The sequence below is a fragment of the Haliotis rufescens genome, unplaced genomic scaffold (assembly GCF_023055435.1).
Source record: "Haliotis rufescens isolate VD_foot unplaced genomic scaffold, xgHalRufe1.0.p SCAF_8, whole genome shotgun sequence".
NCBI classification, from domain to species: Eukaryota; Metazoa; Mollusca; class Gastropoda; order Lepetellida; family Haliotidae; genus Haliotis; species Haliotis rufescens.
In genome coordinates this window covers 40,351,402-40,374,652 of record NW_025964372.1, presented here as the reverse complement: position 1 = coordinate 40,374,652, position 23,251 = coordinate 40,351,402, and the positions used below count along the sequence as shown (strand labels likewise).

Genomic DNA, 23,251 nt, shown 5'->3' with positions numbered 1-23,251 from the left:
ATGATGTGATAGTCACGTTTTGTGATAGAGTGTTTATTATAATTGTGAGCCAGCTTTACTTGTCAATGAAACCAGAAGTAATGATTTATCATGATTGATTCACGTTATCATACATTATTTGTTATTCATGATAATGTCATTTCGTTTAATTAATCTTATTAATCATTATCACGTGTGTAAATTAAGTTTGTTTACATTTGAATATTTACCAAAGCCCACATGACATTACGCTTTTAGGTGTGAATATATTACACCTTTTACTATATTTCATCATTGCTTCTGATTTGATTGATGTTTAGTTACTTTCACTTTTTCGTCAGTAATATATTTGACATTTCAGTTTATGTGTCACCGCAATAATGTTATCAATATTCATAGATCTGTTCAGTACATCCACGAAGTGTTTGTACTTGTAAACAATTGACAACCCGCATTATTGTCAATGAAGTTATCACATAGTGTTTTTATTGAAGATTATTTTGATACACCTTTTAAAACTTGATACTAAATTCTAGACAAAGGGGTAACTTTTATCACTTAACGCGCCCCTTTCATCACTAAATCCCACTATTATGTCCACTTTAACGAAAACAGTTGGTCCCCAGAAACCCATCTATCGGATATAAAACACGTATCTGCTAACTTCAATATTTTGCCTCATTGTTTTATTCTCATGTTGGTGTTGCTGCCCCCGGTTCTCTGCACCATGGCACGCACTGTCCTCCCCATTCTTCCTGTATTTGCCCCGTGGGCGTTGGGTATCCCACAGTCAACACAGCACGGGAGAGATAACCTCTTCGTCTGAGACCAGGCCTTTGTCTTACGCCATTTTCATCGCTTCATTGCCCCCAGCTTGCAAATATTACGTGAGGGGAGATATAGCGAGGATACTCCTGATATCGGACTACTCATGTCAACAAACATTGCACTCTAGCACTGTTGGAGCAACAATCTACAGTCAAAAACAAACATTATAAAGTGGTTTATACTCGGACATCGAGTTAACATGGCAGATATGTGAACAGTTGACAAGTTGGTAGTTTGAACGGAGTATTTTCTTATTGTTAAACTTATAGATGGAATGGTTTATGACAGTGTGAATTCATGTATATTTGACTGGAGATTTATTCCTAAACACAGACTATATTGTTGGTATGCGAAATGGCATAGAAATGAAGAATGTGAAGAAACTAGGGCAGTTTTCGTTCTTCTTGTTCAGGCACAGATAAAGTACAACAAGTGTGCAGTAGCAGTGTTGGGAGTGTGATTGTGGCTATTAGTGGTTCCAGTAGGAATGTGATTGTAGCTATTAGTAGTCCACAATGGTAGCGGGCACCTGCCAGAAGCGATCTGCTTGTCACAACCACGAATGTGTTGTGATAGACATTAAATTAATGTACAACGCTGAGTGAATAGCAGCTACCGGTCTCTCACTAATGGACTTTCATTTTATTATATATTGCTGAATAAACAATCACGAATGAAATCAGTAATGAATATTTAACATATTTGCTTTACAATCTGTCAATTTAGCACTAGCTTCTGTAATGAAGTTTGACACTTGAAGTAATCATTATTCACTAATTTGACATTAATTGCAACGTTAAAATACTGAATTTATCTATTTTGTAACTTTTCAATTAATGGAGGTAAACCAAGTTTTCCCTGTTGAGGTTATTTGTTACTGGTGAGCTGTCATTAGGCCAGAAAACGTCCATCCTCATTTTCTACCCATCATTAACTCCGTACATGCCAAGTGCACCATTAACCCCAAACATGCCAACTGCCTCTCCTTGCCACAGTCTCGTCGCTTTGTCTCTTCGCCTCATCACATCAATTCATACCACAACTTCGTCCGTTGCACATGAGGGACTATTCTATATAGGACTACAGGGTGTATCCGCCTCTAAAGTAACTTCTGGCTATCTATTTTTCGCAAATTACGAATAAGTGTTATTCAATACACCGCCCTATTATCCAATAACCAGATGCTGAATTAGATATTCCAAGTGCAGTTTTGCTCTTTGTATTCTAAAACATGTATGATGTCAAGAAATTTATAAATGCGACAGTTTTAGAAAATTGACAATTATTTCTAACATGAAGTTTCGCAAGTGATATCGAGTGATGTCACGTTTTCAGTTTTACGATGTGGTATAAACCGATTAGACGCGGATGCCGTAACTGAATATAAAGTTAACTAAGGAAAGGGCGTGTATCTTTAATGAAGCACACCAACGTACTGTCTAGAACGTCTCAATGTTTTACAGCTTCTGTTGCTCTTTACATCGAATGCAACATTAGATTTTCTTCCACGATTTCTTACACACTGGTTGATATGTATTTGATTATCGGTAGGTCATAAAAGTTAATATACTGACAATGTTACGAGGTCATGGACATCAATTAATAAAGCCCATCGTTGTGCATCCCTAGGGATCAAAAGAGCCGCCGGACCTCTTTCCAAATGTGGCTAGTTTGCAGGGTTGCACTAAGGAGGCGGGGACAGGGTTGGTCAACCAGTCAGCTGTTTTACATCATGGAATTGGCCATCAAAGAGCCTTGTTGAACTGTGCAAGGTTACTCCACAGACCTACAATAAACTTACGTCCTGCTCACATAACCGTGTTAATGTCCACTGACTGCGGCCACCGGTCATCAAAGAGGACAGCGCGTTACCTCAATACCCCCGAAACCCCTTTAAGCAACATGTGGTTGTATGAGATACTGGACAATATCATGACTGTCCGGCCAAGTCGACCATCAGTCGTTCTGACATTTCGAGTGAGAAATGTATTACTGGGAGCAGGTTGGAATTAACTTTTACGACAACGGCGTTGGGCTTGATGCTTGGGGTGATGGACGTTATTTATGGAATGTCCCCTCTGTGTTATATATGTCACTAAGGTATATATTGACCCGAATAATACAAATAAACAACACACGTCTTTGTTAATGCGACTCGGCAGGACTCAAGTTTAGCTGATTGATGACAGTAGTGTGGTCATCTGCCAGAACCCCAATGGCTGATAGGGTCAGCCATGGAGTGCATTTTATTGTCCGGCTTGACCGCTATGCTGTGTCTCAGTGAACAAAGCCCCGGCAATTTGCTCTTGCGGGGGGTTCGTCTGTTATTTTATTCTCGCAAATTGCTCAGTCTTTTGAGGGCAGTTTTGATCCCTATCTGTCGAGGCTCGAAAAAACTTTTGACAAGGTCAGATTTCACGATCCCTAAATATTCTTTCAAAGTACCCTCATAATTGCTCTTGGAGCTGTTTGGACAATTTAAGCGGATAATTTCATAAGGTGTGGATTCACATTGTCAAAATACTTCACTGAGCCAAAGGATCAAAGTTTTTTTCTTTTCATTCACCTGAATATGGAATAAAAGATGTTGATAATCCAAATACCCAGACATATCCCGTAGAGTCATCTGCTAAGCTGGGGTAATGGGTTAATCAACTCCAGCTATGCTTAATTCAAAGAACAAGGATTCCCCATGGTGATCCTGGGGTAAGCTCAAGTCTCACCATGTGACTATAATCATCTTCAGGTGGTCTGCTCAACCATGTGGGTGGTTTGGGCAGTGGTCATCAAATCTTATGAGAGAAAAAACCGAAATGAAAACATAAGTTGAACACTTCTATTATTTGAACTCAAATTTAATGTAAATGCTTGTTCCGGTGCGGTTGCATTTCCTTGCGATATCAGTGATAATATTACTAGAGGTAGCATGAGGCAGGTATAGCTGTCATCCGGTACTGTGGAAACGCTGGACCCCTGGGGACCAAAGTCGGAAGTAGCATGCGAGTTTCACAGGTTTGAGAGTATCAAAATGTCACATTTCTGGCAGGAATAGCGTCCAGTTTCTATCTGATCTGTTCCACGTGTGAAAATCATATCGCATATCCATCGACATAGAAGCTTGTATGTTTGACGTTAAGTTTTCAACAGGTCTTCAAGTTCCTCTGCCACCATTGGCGTGCTGGGTTAGTGTAGGTGGGAGGGGTCTTGTTATGACAACACGGCGCCAGACAAACATCCAGCCATTCCCTGGTGTCATTTCTATAACATAAAATCTCTAAAACCACATGGTTTGGCGATGGACATCAAGCTATGGCCTGTTGGGTCAGTCGTGACCACAAGAACACATATCCTTGATTCCTGTTCACAAACTCCATAAACATGCAACCCCAACATTGACGGATGTGCCTGAGTAAAGAATACAGGATTTTAAAATGGTCAAACACATTCTTCCCTTGTACTATCCTGCCACATGGCTTCTTTAAATTCGAAACATCGGTGCATATCTGACATGTTGCGCCAGGCATGACATGAATAATTGCTGAAAATCAGCAGGACATGAATATCTTACTGCAGTTCCCATGTCCCTAGCTGTACCCAGTGACCTCCATGTGCACGAGTATAGCATAGGCAGCGAACACGTGTTCATGTCGTCATTGCAATCATCCAGAGTTGGACTAGTTGAATATTTTTGTGGTTTGTCTCTGTTTATGGCATTTATCATACCTCTGTACTGATGCTTATTATCTGTTATCCCTACGTATTCCTGTGGTGTAACTAAAATACTGTTCAAGGCGTCGTTCAACCAAACTCACTCACTGCACTGTACCTAAGGTGTTATTCCACCCCTAAAGCCATGTTATACGTTGCGGTGATTTTGTTAGAGACAAGCGGCATGACCATTTTATCAGCGTTTGGATGGGACATTCTTTATCACTACCAAATTTGAAACAATCGTTTTTTAGGGGTGATAATCAGTCAGTTGCTTAGAAAATGAACCGTTCTGAAACCCTGTGAAGTTGTTAAAAGTTGCTTCTGTCCAATCGTGAAGCGATAATCGTACATATACGTTGAGTTCCGATGCAGTGTATGGGTTAATGCCGGGGATGACTCTTGGATTTATATCAACAGGTAGAGATATATATCGAAACATTCAACCCGTTTCGCGAATGCAGAAGTAGCATTCAACAAGAATGCAACCATCTTCCCTCTTATCACATCACAGCCATGCAACCTTCAACACCTGGCCGCGATATGTCCACGCTGTGTCCATCTTAACGGGAGATGGAGTCCTTGATTTCTCGCTTCACATATTTTCCAAATTATCCTATATCTGACACCCGTGGAACCTTCATGGGAGATTGGGGATACGATGTCACCTCCGATATGATCCCCATGGAACGGCGTCCATCTTGTTTTAGTTGGACTTTCCTCATTGTGACAGCACAGCAAGGAGCCTGGGATGGATTACATATCCAAGTTAACTTCAAGGGCTCTGGCAGACATTTTTGACAAATCCTGTTTTGGCAAGGAACGGAATTTTTATGACACCGAGGTCGGCTGGCTAGTGACCCGTGTCAAATCTGACAGAGGTAGATGAAAGCTGGACAATATCGAATTTGAATTTTTATTTCGATATAATTTACCTAAGCCAACAAATAGGCACATGATTGCCAGGCTGCTTAGCAGAGGTTATGGTATAAATTTCAATATAATTAAATGCCGCAAACAAGATATCGTGTTCAACGATGTATAGTCAGCGATGAACTTGTATTTATGTGTAATTTTAAGTCTTGTCAGAGTTCCTTTCCTCTCAATCTCCATTAATTATTCCCAGTCCACAGGTGCGACGTATTTCTACGGCGTTGACATGAACAGTTTGAATCAAATTGGGATATTTCACACGGTAATTTGCAATGTCTGAGAGTAGAACTGCCAACTGGCTCAGCAGTTGGTAACAGTCCGGCACCCTGGAGGTGGTAATTTGTTTAAATACAAGTAATCATTGCAGACAACTGGCCCTCGACCACAGCGCACAAACTGCGACAAGTACCTAGATGGGTTTTCATAGAAAATATTATGACACAAGCGTAGGAAGGGGGTCGTCCCTCCCAACTCAGCGTCTGCTCATCTCTAACGCTGGGAGACTGACACTTGAGATGATAGTGACGAAAGCTGGTCAGATTATAATTGGTCTGAATCATCCCAACACTACTCTGGATATCATGTTTAAATCTGGAACGGGATGTCTGGTGGTTCGTCGGTGGGAATTTCAAAATTTGAATTAACTAATTAAATCGATCGAGGTCTTAAATTGATGCTTGGCAGTGTTTCTTAGAGGCTTAATTGACAAGTCCATGGTCGCATTGTCAGGCGTGAATAAGGTTTTTAGTGAGACATCTAAATATGGCCAAAACTGACAGTATCGGGTGCTGTTTCCCATACAACACAATAACACTATTGGATTTGAACCACCCCACTTAACATGACTAATTGCATAAACGTGAAGTGGGTTTCTTATTATCCGATATTGAAAACTATATATTGCTCCTGACGCTATTTGAAATTAAGCTAATAACGTGTGAAGCGAGTGATTTTGGAATATAAGTGGATTGGTGAGAATAGGTTCGTTGCGTCGATGTTTTTGTCATTCCTATTTTAATCAAACTAATTCCGAACGAAGTCCCGGTTTTAAATTACATTAAGAACCAGTAAACCAGCATGTCAGTTTATGCAAATCCCGGTAAACCCTTCCCATCAAGCTAAGTGATAATGTGGTCTAGAGGTCTCCATGTTAAGATTAGGCACGTTTTAGACCACCGGTTTTTCCCGACCTGCCATGTTAATGGTAACCTTTGACCTTCCTGCAACTCGTGGTTGATCGTTTTTCTGCCAATTTCCTCATTTCTCAGTTCTGATTTACACCAATTAGATTTAATGATAAGCCTCATTAACAACGTTAGTGAGGGTGGTACAGCGTGAGAAAGCGCCCTCTACCGAACAGCCTCGTTGTGGGGTGTGATATTACGTCACGTGTTACGTATCTCAGCGCTAAACAACTCTCGACAAGTCAAATATCGGCCTCGAAATCAAACATTATCCTCCACTTGAGTAGCTAATGTTGACAGAGGTGTTTTAAATTCTAAAGAGAATTTAGTGACTTCCTATCCGTGATACTGTCAAATTCTCATAGCTTTTTTACTTGGGTAACAAGGAAAGTATTTGTTGTCAAATCGTTGGATTACCAACCATTCTTTCAAAATAACATTGCAGCGTGTGTATCTGTGTTAGTTTGTGTTTGACACCGGAAAGGTAAACGTATTCAGCCAAGCATCACTCAGTCGTAAACTTAAACTGCAGCCAGTAAAATGAATTGTTACATATTTTTGTTGCTTAGCAACGGGTAATATAGGTACGAGGCAGGTGCGTGTTGTGGCTTGCAGGGATTAGGATTATAAGTCATAAAACCAGAAATACTGTTTGTGGTGTAGATAGAGTGGTAGATACACGGTCATAGCTGAGGAAGGATACGGGGTGTAGGGGGTAAATATGGCGGCTAGGTCTTGCTATCGCCACCAAAGAACAAACTAATTGATGTCATTTCTTATCTGGTTAAATTGAGGGTACAGGTCAATCGATCTAATAGATATGCCAGTATTGCACCATAAACTGGTAGGATAAACTGTGATTTTGAATGACAGTTGTACAAAAGACGTAACACTATTTGTTCAGAGTTGATAATTGACGTCGTTGTTTGGCCCAAGTGGTGTACAAAGTCTCAGGTTTCGAGGTGAGAATTGGCAAAACCACCATTTATCGCTATAAACATTAGATTGGCCTCTGACTTCCACATTGAAGTCAGTGATTGTCTGTTACACGACAGTGACGTAATGGAACAAGCAGGGATGTTTTCCCACTGCATGCAATGGTGTGTTCGGCTTGTTAAACATTGCTTTCCATTCAGTCCTCTCCTGGTCTCAACGTCACGTGCAATGAAGCGAACGCCACCCTCAGTTCTTATCATCTCCATATTTCCGCTATTTTCGGGTGGGATAGAGTTTGTTCGACGAGCGTAAGGACAATTAGTGTCAGGTAAAATTCGGGGTCGGTTCGGGGGAAGGGGGGTGGGATAAAATGGACGAGGTGGTTTCACAGGCTTGTGTACATCTGCGGGAAGCTGCTATTCAAAGCGCTACTGTTATTCAGTAGTCTCAATTAAGCTAATGCTACTCGGTGAAAATATGCTCTTACGGCTTTTATTCGGAACATTCCCGTTGATCAACGTAACTTTTTCTTAAAATCTTAGAACTCTTAAGTGAATAATGTCGGTCTGAAAAACACGAACCATGACTTCTAAAAAGAGAAGTTTGAGAACAGGATGTTCACGGTGTAATTATGTTCTTGGTCTTTCAAAGCGGGAGAATTAACCGAAACCACATTTCAGATAAAAGTTGTTTCATCAAAACCAGTAAGTAGAAAATTACAGACGCAAGCTAATTCAGATACTTCATAATCTGCAAAACGTCCTCAAATTGTTTTGTAACAATTTTTTATTTGTATGATAATCTACAAGTCAGGTCAAGTTGAAGTTATCGAGTTTATGTTTGAAGTAATTATCACTCTAAAGTAGCTGGCATCAAATGTAACCTTTTTATGCAACATAAAACCAATCTCTCATCAAACATTATTTGTGATAAGTCAGTTCTGGCATATTATTATACTTTCGGGGGTAACCTGATGTTAACATTTACCCTTAAACCAAAGTAAGTTTAATCAAAATGTTGAGAAATTTGAATAGAATTTTACAATATACATGTTATAGCACATTGTTATATCCCAATCATGTGATGATCCCTTTATATCGCCTAGAGAAAGAGGAAAGTATAGGATAATCTCTGGTAACTGTCCACTGTTTCAGTGCTGTTGATCGTTCCCAGTGATGTCGTAGGTTGATGTAAGAGATTATTCAGATTGCAAGGTGAGCACAGAGGTTCATTGTGTTGGCCTGCGGGTAGACGATGATCGTTGCGCTGTTGTTCAGAATAGTCGGGTAAACGTGCAACAACAGCCAAAGGGCAAAGCAGTTGTCGACCACAATACAACCAGACCTGATAGGCCTTGCTTGTGAAAAGGCCACCAGAAACAAAGCGGCCTTCATTACAATCTGACCAGGTCCACCGTCTTTGAATGCACAGATTCGGACATCAAGAACCCCTTGGCTTTGAAGTTTCGCCGCCAACCGACTCATTTGCGACATTTTCCACTTGTTGTGAAGAAAACTGATACCCCATTGTAGGGGTGGGAGGATAAGGGTGTTTGTTTGAGGTTTATCTGATACAAGCCTTGAGTAATCCTGGAAAAGAGCTCGTAATAAAAAGTAATGGGCCTATCGCCCATGGTGGTTTGTGTAATGTTGTTTGGTTTGCTTGTATTTCGTTATTTGTATATAACCCTTGATTTATCGGTAGCGATACAATAGGGGTATTCTTTCGGATGAGCTTTCATTATGCAGCTACTAAGTAGAATGTACATGCAGCTGAATCCAGGAATTTTCGGAATGGCGTGACATTCGCAAATATTCTGCGAATTGGGACTCCTTTCTTGATCCCGACCGACTTAAGAGACTTCCATGGATTAAGGAAATATTTCAGTCAATTAAAGCATCATAAACTGTCCACGGATGGTTGTGAGAAATCACAAACAAACCCCACAAATCGGCAGCGATCAAACGTTGAATTTGTGATCATTTCTTCAAATATTTGAAAATCGTCAAAGAGATTCGTCGTGGAAGCACGGGTTGGTGAAAATTAGTAAATTGCTTGATTGTTCGTCGGGAGTATGACACATTCTTACGCTGATGTCTAATAGGAGTCAAAGAAAGTCATTGTCAATTTTGACCAAACAAAACAATTTTTAAAATTTCCAGGCCCGTTTCCTGTAAATGAACAGTTCGGATAATTCTGGCAGTGTTCCGCATACGTTGTTAACAAATAGCCTGATCTATGAACAGATTAAGGGATCTTTTCCATAGACAACAATTGTTTCCCAGATACGATTCTGAAACGTCTTGGTCAATTTCCTCTGTGTCTTTTCTGACGACCGCCACGGATTCACTGCTTTTTGAGTGACACTGAGAACTAAAAATTGTATGGAGAGTATTTAACCCTTATTGTGGTCATGTATCGGACGATTAAGCAACTATGAGCAGAGTTTGTCAAGGAGGGATTAAGCTTGAATGGCGCTCTGGGTAGCGGTCATGATAGAACGCATATCTGTATATATCAATAGCAGCATCCCGGGGTCGTACCTATTAGGTATTAGAAATGATTGACACAAACGGGGGTATTCAACCTGCACAGACGTTAGGTATAAGGAACAATAGTATATTGATAAATGATGCTGTTCTCTCCCACGCCCGTACACCATTGAACGTACAAACTGACACGTTCCGGTCACATAATGAGTTTCAAATAAACAAATGACGAAAAACTGTTATGAAATTGCAATCGTGCTAATTTTGTTTCGCGATGAACCAGGGCGGTTTGCTTTTTCTGTTGAAATACATTATACCATTGGTTGTCATAAGGTAACGTATCTGATACTCTTCCACAATGTGATCTTTCTTCTACGTATTTGAGTTTGGGTTTAGGAAAATCGAAACGCAAAGTTTAACGCTAGAGTTTTACAGCTTTGGTGACGGTTGAGATCCAGGTTCTACGTTCACATGAGAACTATTGGTTTAATAGGATTAAGGCGACTTGGTGTCACAGTGGTGACAAGTGCAAAATGCATTCATTGTATTTCCGTGTCCACCCCTAGGACGACGTACCCCAGACTATCTTGTCACCCCTGACATCTACTTCCAAGTCCACTTCTTGAGGGGGAGGGGTTCCGCCCTCTGAGACACCGTGCACAAGACACTGTGGGAGGGGGTGCCAGAACCGGGGTGGGATTAGTAAAGAGGGCTTCCACTGGGGTGAAGTATGGGGGAGGAGGTTTGCACTGTGAAGGGAAGTTGAAGTTGAGAGAATTCAGAAAAAAGGATCTCTACTGGTTTAATAATGAAGGATACGGGTGATTCTTAAACTCTGGCAGGGAATGGAATGGGTTTCTTTTGTTTTCACCCTAACTTCACAAGGGGTTTGTTCTGTGAACGAGTTTAAAGTACAGTTGTACAAAGACACCGAAACAATCATCGAGTGTTGGTCCGTTTTAGCGAAAGCGTTCACTGGTCAGAGACCTGTTGTTAGTATGACAGACGTTAAAGGTCCTTAATGTCAGGCGTAGCTGCATCTCACTGTCCGTCCTACTTGAGAATGAACAATCATCATGGGAAAATCGTTTAACCCGGAGGGATAGAACAAATCTCGTTGACGAACCAACAGTTCTAGTGTCAGCTGTCAAATACGAGAAAATAACGAATTACAGAAATTGAGGGTAAATTGATTTTTGATAGTAATTCGATGTTTGTTAATAGACAGGCATTAATATTGCAATGTCCACAGTTATAATAAACACAGCATTTCTGTGAACTCATTACTCGAAGGGAGGTAACTCTAACATATAAGTAGCATTACGCAAGACTGATGCGTGCTAGCGGAGGTGAACTATTCAATCACCTTGCGTGAACTTTTAAGGTGCTTCGCTAAAATCTTCTTAGTAAATTACTGTGTTCCGAAATGGCTTGATGTCTCAATTCAATTTATTAACAAATTAATCAACCGAAATCGGACATCTCCCTAATGACATTCGTATTCAAGTTGCACGTGTCGTCTAAACTTTGAAGATTCACTTTGAAATCCAAACTAGATCAAATTTCCTCAATCTATGTCTCCATTAACGACAACAAATTGAATTATAATTAAAGGTCAAAGTTTAGCAACATTAAGATAGGGTTGCTTATTATCAAATGAAGCCGCAAGACGAAGGTGAACTGCATTAAGATACGAGGCACCGGAGCTACAATGAACAGTGGAAAGGTCACACTTGATGAAAATGGTATAATTCTTTCTTGGTCACATGCAACGAAAGTCTGATCGCTGTGAAGCCATTTGCGGGAACAATGGGTGATTTCTCAGGTTTCACGCTTGAGGGAATATCGTCCATGTCGGCGAGAATTCCGGTATGGTCTTTGAGGCCAATTGAAGACAGATGGGCCCTTCCGTGTTAAAACATCTGTGCGAACGCGTGTCTACTTTCTTTCTGATGTCAGTTCCCTTTTTGATGTCAACATCTTTTGAAGACCATTCTTTTATTTTTCAGAAATTGTCCATATGATGTAGAAAGTGCTGCTGTCAAACTCTGGTAATGTGAGGCCGGTTGAATATACATATATGGTGAGTACAGCTTAACTAACTCTTCTGGCACTTGTCAACCTGTTTCTTAAAAGGCCAAAGACTTGTGTTATCACAATGTATACCCACAATGTAATGATTGTCCTGAGTTTCCTGAAATGTTAAAACAGTGTTGCAACTTTTAACACTTGATTAACCCATCATTCCATGTGATAAACTCATACAATGCCTCTCTTAGCTGTTTGATAACCAAGTTATAACCTCTGCTAATGTTATAACAACCCTTTAGTCACCAGTAACGGTTATGCATATTCGGCAAAGGGTTTTTATTGCTATATTTATAACTAAGGATTACAAACGTGTTTTGACTAAGCTGACCTAGATTTAAACTATTCAGTTCAGCCTAAGATCAAGGGGGGTCATTAGTGACGCTCCTATCTCTCTTTTGGAGTCAGGCAAGAAGTTAGAGCATCATATTGCATCAGAAGCCTTGGACAGATCAATTTGCAATCAATCATGGCTGGTGAAGTCTAAAGATGGGGTTGGATGAAGTTAGGACTAAACTATCTTGAACTAATTGAGTGTATATCTGATTGGCCTGGGGAAGAAGAAAATTGGCCCCTTGGTACACCATTAGTAATCTCAAGGGATATAGGGGTTATCTCATGGGTAGGGGCACCTGTTGGCTCCATACACTGTTGAGAATTTATAATGGTATCCTAGAAGCAGGGTACATGAGCTGTTTGAAATATACTACTCAACAGTTTTTAGGGATAATCAGTTATGAGGGATATTTACCTGATGAAGGAGTAAGCATATACTCCAAAACGTTGTGTTCCTCATATTAAAGAAGTTGGCATCCATACATTCTCTTCCTTACTAGAAATTATAAGAAACAGTTTTGTATATCGTGGAAAGATATAAATATCCCTATCAAAAGTGGAATCGTTTAACACAAATGATGTATAGTCTTTGCGATTTATTCTCCGCCTAATAATAATATTTATCATCATGTTCGGCTTGATTAAATATAAACCTGCCAGTGTTCGGACTGATGAGTGCAACAGCCAGTTTAAATTATTCCTTTGTTAATTCATGATTTGATATTCATGTTATTTTGAATAACCTATTGATATCAACCAGATATTATTCCTGATGTTGCAACAAAGGAATTAATTCCATGTCTCAGGAAGCCAATACAAAATGACACTAATAACTTACATCAACATGACAATGAGAGTGTGTGACAATGGCCAACGTCATGGCACATAATTACTTTTCTAAGTGCATAAAGACATTCATTCGAAATTGTAATTTTTAGTAATTACTGTAGAAATAGACTGATTTTGTCCATAATGTATGCAAACTTGCCTCAGTTTGACATGAGAAAGTTTGCTTATAAGAAGTTGGCTCAAACATGACTTTCTGATAACATGATTGCTTTGGGTGACACTTCAACAATGCAGACCCAGTCCAAGAGAATGGACACAGGCTTCAAGAAATGAACTTGACACAAGTAAATTGAACTTATTACCCAGTGCAAACATAAATGGTCAAAATTTTCATCCACACTCAGCAAGGAACAAAATAGTCATTGTGAATGAATAAAGAAGTTGAGGCTGAATTACAATACCACTGTGAGGGCTAGTGTCACGCCAGACTCATATATTTGAATAATCGGTTACTAAAGTCAACTATGAGAGCCCCGAATCGAGGCTTTTGTTACAACGCGTGTGCTTTCCCTGACAGGGAGAGGGGGATTATGGGATTGTTTGAAGAGGGGTCCTCATATCGACAACGTTTTACGCTGATCAACAAATATTGACAGTCTTGATCTGTCACTCACTTCAAATTTACCCTGTGCCCAACATGAGAAGGCAGGTTCAGTATGGGAGTTGGTATGAGATGAACGCCTTCTGGTGTTGATCTGGTCACGGATGTCTGCTACCAAACCGTAGAGGTGCTTCTCCAGACAGGAAAATGATACAAGCTGATCCCTGAGGGCCTGGGTGGGCAGAACAATGACCTGTGGCTCCCCCTACTGTTTTATGTCTAATCCTGATTACACAGTCTAAAACTCTGAGGATACGTTTCATGAGGATGGAATCTGAAAGGACAATCTTATTTATCTCTGGACTCCACAATGTTTTGTACAGGTACTTCAGACTTCATCTCAAATATTTGTATATATCCTTTCCTGAAGCCATGTTTATAATACACCTTAATGCAATGTCAAACATTTTATTTCATTTTCAAATGTTTAAATTTAGCATGAGTTTTGATGATTAATGACAAAAATGGATTTAGAAAATATTCTGTGTGAAGTTTGGGAGGGACCACAGCCATAAAGGCAGAGGTTTGCTGTGGAACAAGTTTCCTGATAACCTTAGTTTTTATCATTTAGATTTTAATGCCTTTTTTCAAACAGAACCATGAATGTTATTTAGATTCAACTTTATAAGATAACCTCACTTTTAACATGGTAAACACATTTGAAGGCTAGTACTTCAGAGAGGCAACGGTCACACTTTGTCACTTAAAAGTCAAATAAGAGATGACTTCTTTTGAAACTTAAAAGAATTATTTCCTATAACTGTCACATTATTTGAGCTCTGCTCTGTTATCAGGAGTTAATAGGGTTTAAATAGCCCCACAACTCCAAAACAACTCCCTGGTTGTTCCTGAAGATCTGATGAACCACTTTATCAACCCAGCAATATCTGTTCTTGTTGACAGAGATGTTTATGGTGCTATATACACACAGGAGTCCCCGAAACAACAGTTGTGGGGTCAGTCTGTCCATCAGCGGACCCATAAACCATGTAGTAGTTATGGACATGATAGCCATGGGTCATAGTTCTCATTACCCTATGCTGCCCCTCAAGGGTCCTTGTTGCCCTGTACAGCACTGCCTAGTTTGTGTTATGTATCACCCTCAGATTACAAGACAAACTGGAATCAAAGGGGAAATCATTGCTCCATATCACTTGACCTTGGAGAAATTACAGAACAAAGTTTTATCACTTGTATTATTGTTGGCTTAGGACCATTTTGTTTGCAATTACCTTTCTGGAATTTGAAATCTGATCGTGTGTGTGCTTCCCAGTTGTTCAGTGTGTAAAGAGCCTACTAGTCTGCAGATTTGCTGGTCAATATTGGATTTATGGTTTCCAGATTGTTGTGTTAGCCGTGATAAGCTGGGTTAATGAGAAGATCTTGGACACATTGTACCTGTTAAAGTAAATTATTAGTTGATCAGATCAGTTCCGTGAAATGTCGGTAAGCCGACAGGTAAATGGTACTAACACTGCTGTAAGTGTCCCTTTGCAGCCTACTTTGTGATCACAGGTGATGGAGTGGCAAGGTCTGATATTGTCGGGACACTTTAATGTCCAACCTCACCATCTTGACCTTGGAGACAGTGGTCATTGAATGACCAAATACCCCATGTCCAGCTTCACAATACCTTTCCAAACAAAGAGACATTCAAACAGGTTTACAGCATGGCACATCAAACAGACTCCGAGTCCTCTGTGATGAGGTGAGTCAGAGCTCAACCCAACCTTGTCTGCTGGAAAAACAAAATGGCTGACAATGACGTCTGCAGATGTTGAAAAGGCCTAATGAACAGGATCAAACAATCTAGATTGAGGAGAAGGAAAAGGGTAGTCACCTACGGTCATAAAACTGTATGAACTGATGAAACTGTGTCTGGAACGGTCACAGATGAACAGAAGCATCTGACCAAAACCTTTTCCTTCTCTCTGCTTCATTAATATGTGTCTTGAACATGGACGACAGATATGGTTGAGGGGTTTTGCACTCGTGGTATTGTCTGATGAACTGATCAATGGAGATAATGCAGCATATCACCATGCAGCTACAATGGCATCTAAGACTCCATTAGCATAGGCAGGAGACCGGAACTAAGAAGCGCATATGAAATTAAAAAGGACATGGATTCCGATGAAAAATAATTGCTACTCTGACCAAGTAGTGTGAATTAAATTGGTCTTTATGTGGATGACCATGAGAAAAAACATGAACTGGATTTACAGTTAGGCTAATACATGGGGAGACCTTTTTGTGAGATACTCTTGGCCTGTTAGTCGGTGTTGGGACAAATGGGGACCGACAAATATGTAACCCCCTGTTGATCTACAGGCTATAATTTACCTGTTCCACAAGCTTAAACTCAGTTACTGTATTAATATACATGCATTAGGAGCTTAAGCAATAATCCTGTCCTTAGAGAGATTCTAAAGACAAACTTTATGCCTGAAAAACTGTACGACTCCTTGGTACAGATGAAATTTTCAGTATTTTTCAATGACTTTGGTCAAAATTAAGCAAGAAAGTCCAATTTTCCTTTTCATCCGCAAAAGTTAAAGATCCCTAGAGTCCTTTAGGTCAGTTGGAAATATTATGTTTTATACCCAAGCACCAGAAAGTCAAATTGAATTAAAATTGATTTAGGAGTATATTGAGTTTCACTTGTTGTGATATCGAAGATAAATTAGTAACCCAATACTAACCAAAGATAATATTTTTTTAAAACTACCACTTATGTACAATACATAAGGGTCTTAAGAAATATTTATCAGATTGCAGTCTGGGTTTGGACCTATATAAATTGATTATAGTGAGTATTAATCCCAAGTGTGCGATAGTATCTGAAGCCTTCAAACCTAAATGAATGGGTAACTGAATCTGTACATGGAGAGACCTGTGTTAATGGGAACTTAATGATAGTCAGGAAGGGTAGCTTAGATAAGGGCTACCACCATATGGGTTTCACTTCTTGTACCAACTCCCAACTCAGGGGCTCAGTTACACAGATAGGGTATCAATGTCATCTATTTGTTAGGGTCATGATTAAGGAGGTCTAGATGGCTTCGAAAATGGCTAAAGTGCTTTCTGCAAATAAAGGACATTTTGTTCTGTGTAAATCATAAAACAAGAAATTGCATGTTGAGCCACTGGTACTTTGTTTTGACATTGATTATGATGGAGTGAACTTTTCAAATTAATAAGACAATGTGAGATTGTGTTTTCAATTTCTTGATAGAGATTAATGTTTATATAAGTTGTGGTAGAAATTCAAAAAATGTTTCAACCAAGCCAGTAAATGTATGGAACTGTGAATATTTCTTGATAATTGAAAGTTTTCGTATTTCCCTTAAGGATTTGCCTGAAGGTATGAAGGTTGTAGTTATTTCAAAACAATATTTCTCTTTTCTAACAAGTAGCAGATGCTGAGAGTGGTGTGTGTCAGCATTTTGAAAGGGAAAAGTTGTTTCTCTAATAATGACCACAGGGTGAAAATAGCCAGAGTAGTTTAGAAATGCATTAAGGATGAAATTAATTTGAACTTAAAAGATGACCAATAACTTTAATAAGGCCCAGAGGACAGGATACATAGTTGTAAGGGTCACAGTATACAACATGTGAAAACGGGGAACGGAACTGAAACAAAACCTGATGCCCCTTTGAGAGCTGATCTGAACCATATTGTAGCAATACGGCTAGAAGCACTTCAGAGAAAGGTTCAGGATAGAAATTGTTAGATGTGGTCGAAAGTTAAGACATTCAAGTTGAAATCATATCATAAAATGGCCAACACCATATAACCTGTCAGCCGGGAGTTTTGTTTAAAGCTGCTTTGAAGTCACTCACCTGTAGAGGGTTTCTTGTTTGTTATTCATCCTTTGGTAACTTGAACTACTGAAGGCAACTGTGGACAGATTCTAGGGCTGCAATAAATCCGTCATTCTACCGACTAATATATGCAACTGATACCCCTTCTAAAACTTCTCTGTTTGAGAGCAGATATTTGTTCAGATAGACCACACATTTTTAAAAGTCTAGTCACCTTGTGAATTACAAGTTCAATACAAGAAAGAGACAATTCTTCAGCCATAAGCCTATCTATGAGGTAGCCTGATACTTACCTTGTACATAAAGGTTAATTAAAGGATGGTATAGTTACCTAGTTCACACCAAACACAATGGTCATTGTGAAAGTGTGTGATTATATACACCGGCTTCAGCTGGACTTGAAAGAGTTAACTCTGTCAGCGGTGATGTTTGTCACAACACTGGTAACAGGCCAGGACAGTACGATAGATTGAGTTAATTAGCATCTTAAAACAACACAGCTGATAGCTGTGGAGTCCAACCAATCATTGGATGTACAGATTACTGTACAAACAGTGTTGGTATGTAGTGGATTAGTGATAATCAGCCTATTGCTCATTGAAAGGATTAATCAACTTTTTTTTGTCCACATGTAGATTACCTTGGACAGGTTGATTACCTGTAACGAGTATCGACTGGCCAAGTAAATAGTACCTGGCCTAGACTTTTGGAATCAATTAGTTCATAGTAATCTTGTTTATGTGATTATTTTAAGGATAGATACACAAGACTATCACCTACATGATAGATTAATCTATGTATTGAACCGAATGCAAACAAGAGTACTGTGGGTCTAGCCTACCTTTTTTGGTCTCGACAAGATGTTTGCTCTAATTGTGAAAGAAAGTGTCCCCAAACTGTTTTGGATAATTAATGGAAAATGGGTTTGGAACAGTTTTGCACCAAAATAAAATGGAACAATTTAAGATTAAAGATAATGTTAGTAGTATTTAGTTTGTATGTCCGTAATAGCATTCATCTAATGGGCATGTATAAAACAGAAAATTGAGAGTTCTTGTCATTCAGTGACTAGTGGATGACTAGGATACCACATTACGTATTTACACATTTAAATGTATTCATTGAACATCTTACAAATGAGGGACTACAGCTACGACCTTGCTTGTTCTGCAGAAAGGTGTAACACTGACTGGGAGAGAGAGTCTCTCAGGTGAGACTTGACACATATTTGGCTGCAAATCTATAATACATACCACTTTGGGCTATCTCATGGGATAGCGGGGTAGCCTAGTGGTCAAAGTGTTAGCTTATCACACTGAAGGTCCGAGTTTCATTTCTCGCACGGGTACAATGTATGAATCCCTATTCTGGTGTCCCTTGCGGTGTTATTGGTTGAATATTGCTTAAAGCGGCATAAAATCCAACTTACTCACTGGTGAGCTTTTGGTGACTAGATACTATTTAACAATTCTATTGATTTTGTGTATATTTTTTTCCAGACAGGGAATGGAGAACTGTATGAAGCGCCGTGATCTCTTGTCTGAGGACAGTGATCAAGAAAACTGTGTTGAACGTGGAATCATTAGCCCCTACAAGAAACTCAAGCTGTCCGACTCCCCTTTCCTCCGCAGTGGAGAATGCAAAGTACAATGCACAGCCCCTATTGCTGCCAAGAAAACACACAAAGTCCTTCAAAGTCAAGGTAAATTTTATCTCTGGTTCCTTTCATCTGTATCAACAAACTCACTTGTGTTCTTACCCGTGAAGATCCGGGTTAGAACAGGTCTTCAGCAACCCATGCTTGCCGTAAAAGGCAACTTTGCTTCTCGTAAGAGACGACTAACAGGATCAGGTGGTCAGGCTCGCTGACTTGGTTGATGCATGTCATCATAACTCAGTTGTGTGGAACGGCGCTCATGTGATCAATCACTGGATTGCCTGGTCCAGACTCGATTTTACAGACCGTCTTCATACAGCTGGATTATTGCTGAGTCCGGCATTAAACAACAAACACACAATGTGTGTTCTTCCATTTCCTGATTGATTGAGAAAAGCCATTAAATAAGTGACCGAATTGACGATTCTTAATAACAAAGGCAGAGGTTAAAAGAAGCACCCTTCAAAACCCAAAATAGAGTTATCTCCCCTGATGTCACCGAAAATATAAATGATAGTCTAATCGACACAACATGCAATATTTAAGCTTAGTAATCATAACAACTAGTATGATGTTAACACTGTATTGTATAATTTGAAAGGAAGTTTAAAGCGTACTCAATGCCCCCTACCCAATGGTCACATGACCTCATTAATCATGTGACTCCATCTGTGGGTTATCAGTGTTTGGACCGTTGATGCACATCAATCAAACATCACTATCTATAATCTTTACAACTTGTAGTTCCACTGTTTTGACTTTTCGCACCCATAGGAATAACAAATAAAAGAACATTTCTCAACATTGTCAATAATTTTAAGGTTCATTTGTAAAGTTCGAGATAAAAACACCGAATGCTGAACACTGGGATAAGGAAACATACCTGTTGCATAAGTTGAACTAGATGTGTCAAAGATAAAGCACAGTTGTCTCTGTCCAATAAACTTTGGATGTAAGTTTAGTCTCAGTCATGCTCCCTCATCACTCAAGAGAGGATGGTTAAACTAGAAGGTAATTCCTTGACTGTCTGTGACTATTAATGTTATGTGCATATCATCCTCATATTCTGCAATTATCTCCATAGTAACACATTATTTATTTAACAAGAAAATACTTCTATCTATTTTCATAACTTAACAGGTAACTTATAGTATTAGGTTTTAGCATTTTCTTATGTTATATCATATTGAAATGAGAGGTAATTTGAATGTTCTTTTCATTTGAATGTAAAAATGTTTGGAGAATCGGTTGAATATATTTAGGTTACATCATAATCAACTACATGTATGTGATATATTCCCGAACGTCTTTTCACATATCAGGATTATCAGCATGAGGTAGAATGACATTTATCTGGTTTAGCAAACATACTACCTGTTCTAATTCATGAAAATGACAGTCTGCCTTGACCAACCATTGTTAAAACATACCTACCTTTCAAACTCTCAGTGGGAAATAACGATACAAATACATCCACATTATGATTCAGGTATGCTAATTACCTGTGTCTAATTACAAGTATTGTACAGGTACGGCTACCTATTAATTAGCACTTATGACCATAATGATCAATATTAAACTATTTATGACAGGCCACTAAAACAATAGCGGGCACATGGCTGTGACATTTGCATGAAGAGGGGTGTGAATGGGCGAGGATGTCATAAAGATATTACCTTACCTGTGTGGAACTTACTAGGGGGCCATGTGTTTGGTGTATATGGGACAGGGATGTAGACAAATATGACCCCCTTCCTGCCATATTACCTAGGTGTGAAAAACATTGTGTCATATTGTTCTTACCTGTAACCAACCAATAGAATTTTACCTTGATAGTACATCATACACAGAGCCTGTATATATTGAGTGTCGACAATTCTGTATCATTCATAGCTGTAATTTTACTTAGTGCTGTGTTAGGGTATTTGGACAAGTACAACAGGAAAACTCAGATATTGATCTTTCAAAACGTTCTGTTTGCTATTTCTGAATATCATCATGGTATACAACCAACAGGAAATGGAAGGTAAGACCAAAATTTCAACATTCTGTATAAAGGTCTCCATGTTTGTCAATACATAAACATTATTGAAGTGTCAATTACAAATTGCTCTAATTCCAAAATATTGAGTACACTAAACTCTTGATACAATGTAAATGCCGGTTGATTATTTTTCTATATAAATCCTTAACCCAACACCTATTTACTAAGCATGGCCTTGTTTACAAACAGTAAAACTCTAATCTATGACAGCTTCTTGTTTCTCTACTGTGGGTGATCTATTACACTCAAAGTTGAAAGAATAAACAATTTGCTGTTCAGTACACAATGCCCAACATAAATATCTCACCTGTGGTGATGTGCAGGTAAACATGCTGTTGTGTTACCTGTAAGGTAGGGGCAAGGCCAATTAGCAAAGAATCAGTGACACTAATGAGTTATTCCATAACGAGCAAGGTGGTATGCCACTTGAGCTAGGCAGCATGCCTCCAAGTCAAATAAAGTCAATATTTAAACAGTCAGGGTAAAACATGGACACAAATTACAAAAATATTTTGTTTTGAAGTGGAGTATTAATGTTGATAAAGGTTTGAGAGTTCAGTTCTTGGTTTGGAATCGCAGAGACAGCTAGTCTGATAGAGCTATACAGGATGGTAAATGCAGTTGATATAGGTAGGTGTTTATTATATGACAAGAAGTTTTTTAGAAACTTTGACTCATTAAGCAAGTGTAGGTACATTTTCTGAGGCATGTTATAATATTATTTGTTTGTATCAGAAGCTTTGTTAAATGCTATATTTTCTTGTTTTCTATATTTGCTTCATATCAAGACAGAGCAGTTGACAATCTTAAGCTAATGAAATGTTTCTTAACACATAAACCACAACTATAATATTTTACTTTGGCTGAATGAAAAGGTTTATTTTCAAAATCAATTTCAGTTTCACTTTCTCCGATGTGTTTTTCAAATTTTGAGAATTAGGTCACGATAAGGATAATACTATCAAGTAATTGCTCCCCTCAAATCATTGCTCAAGTGTGAGGGTCAATAGGTGTGAGATATCTACCCCGAATTATTTATTGATTGGATAATAAATGTGATAAATTAGAAAATCTTTCCAAGTTATTTTCCCTTCAACAAATTATTTTAGGTTTTATTTTGTTCTAACATTTTAACTTGCAATGTATCTATTTGAATACTTTCTACTAAGGGGACCTGTGTAGACCCTCATGCCAGTGGCAGGTGCTCTTAAGACTAACAGGTTACTTGAGAGAGTCTAACTGATCTCTGAGTAGAATAAGACGCGTGCGCACCTGTTGGAGGTACCTTGATAACGCATTCTGATTGGTTGAGACTCCTGTGACCTAGGACAAGACGTGTGGCATCCCTCACGCCTCACCGATCGCCTTGTGTAGTGACACACGCTCCAACAAAGGGCGGATAATTTAGTCGTTGGACAGGAAAACTTGAAAGCTTATCTTCGCTCTATATAATGCATAGCCAAGATTAAACCTGATGTCTTTTATGAAAGAATATCTAAGGCAGTCATGCTGTGCTGTATTGTAGTATACATGGCATTGGGTGTAAGCAGAAGTTTAAAATTGGTAGTTGGGAGACAGATGGTTTCTAGTGATATGATGAACCTTAGAAAGCTGTATTCAAAAAAGATAAGATGACACATGGCTCAAGTCTGACAGGTTCAATATTCTAAATTGTAGTTTGAAATCAAGATGGTATTACATCCTCAGGTGTTAGGAAGGTGCAGGTACATCCTGTCCTGACATTACTGATCCTCAAACATTTCAGTTTTGTATGAACTTGAAATACATTCACAG

General features: G+C 39.0%; 1 protein-coding gene across 1 annotated transcript in view; it reads left to right on the top strand.

The window, feature by feature from the left end:
* The window catches only part of LOC124151085, a 30,571-nt gene that overhangs the window by 558 nt on the left and 6,762 nt on the right, over window positions 1-23,251 (top strand). The window contains exons 2-3 of the mRNA XM_046523386.2: window positions 12,067-12,140; window positions 19,256-19,458. Of these exons, the coding sequence (XP_046379342.2) occupies window positions 19,263-19,458 (196 nt within the window). The 5' untranslated portion in view covers window positions 12,067-12,140; window positions 19,256-19,262. The remainder of the gene's footprint in view (window positions 1-12,066; window positions 12,141-19,255; window positions 19,459-23,251) is intronic.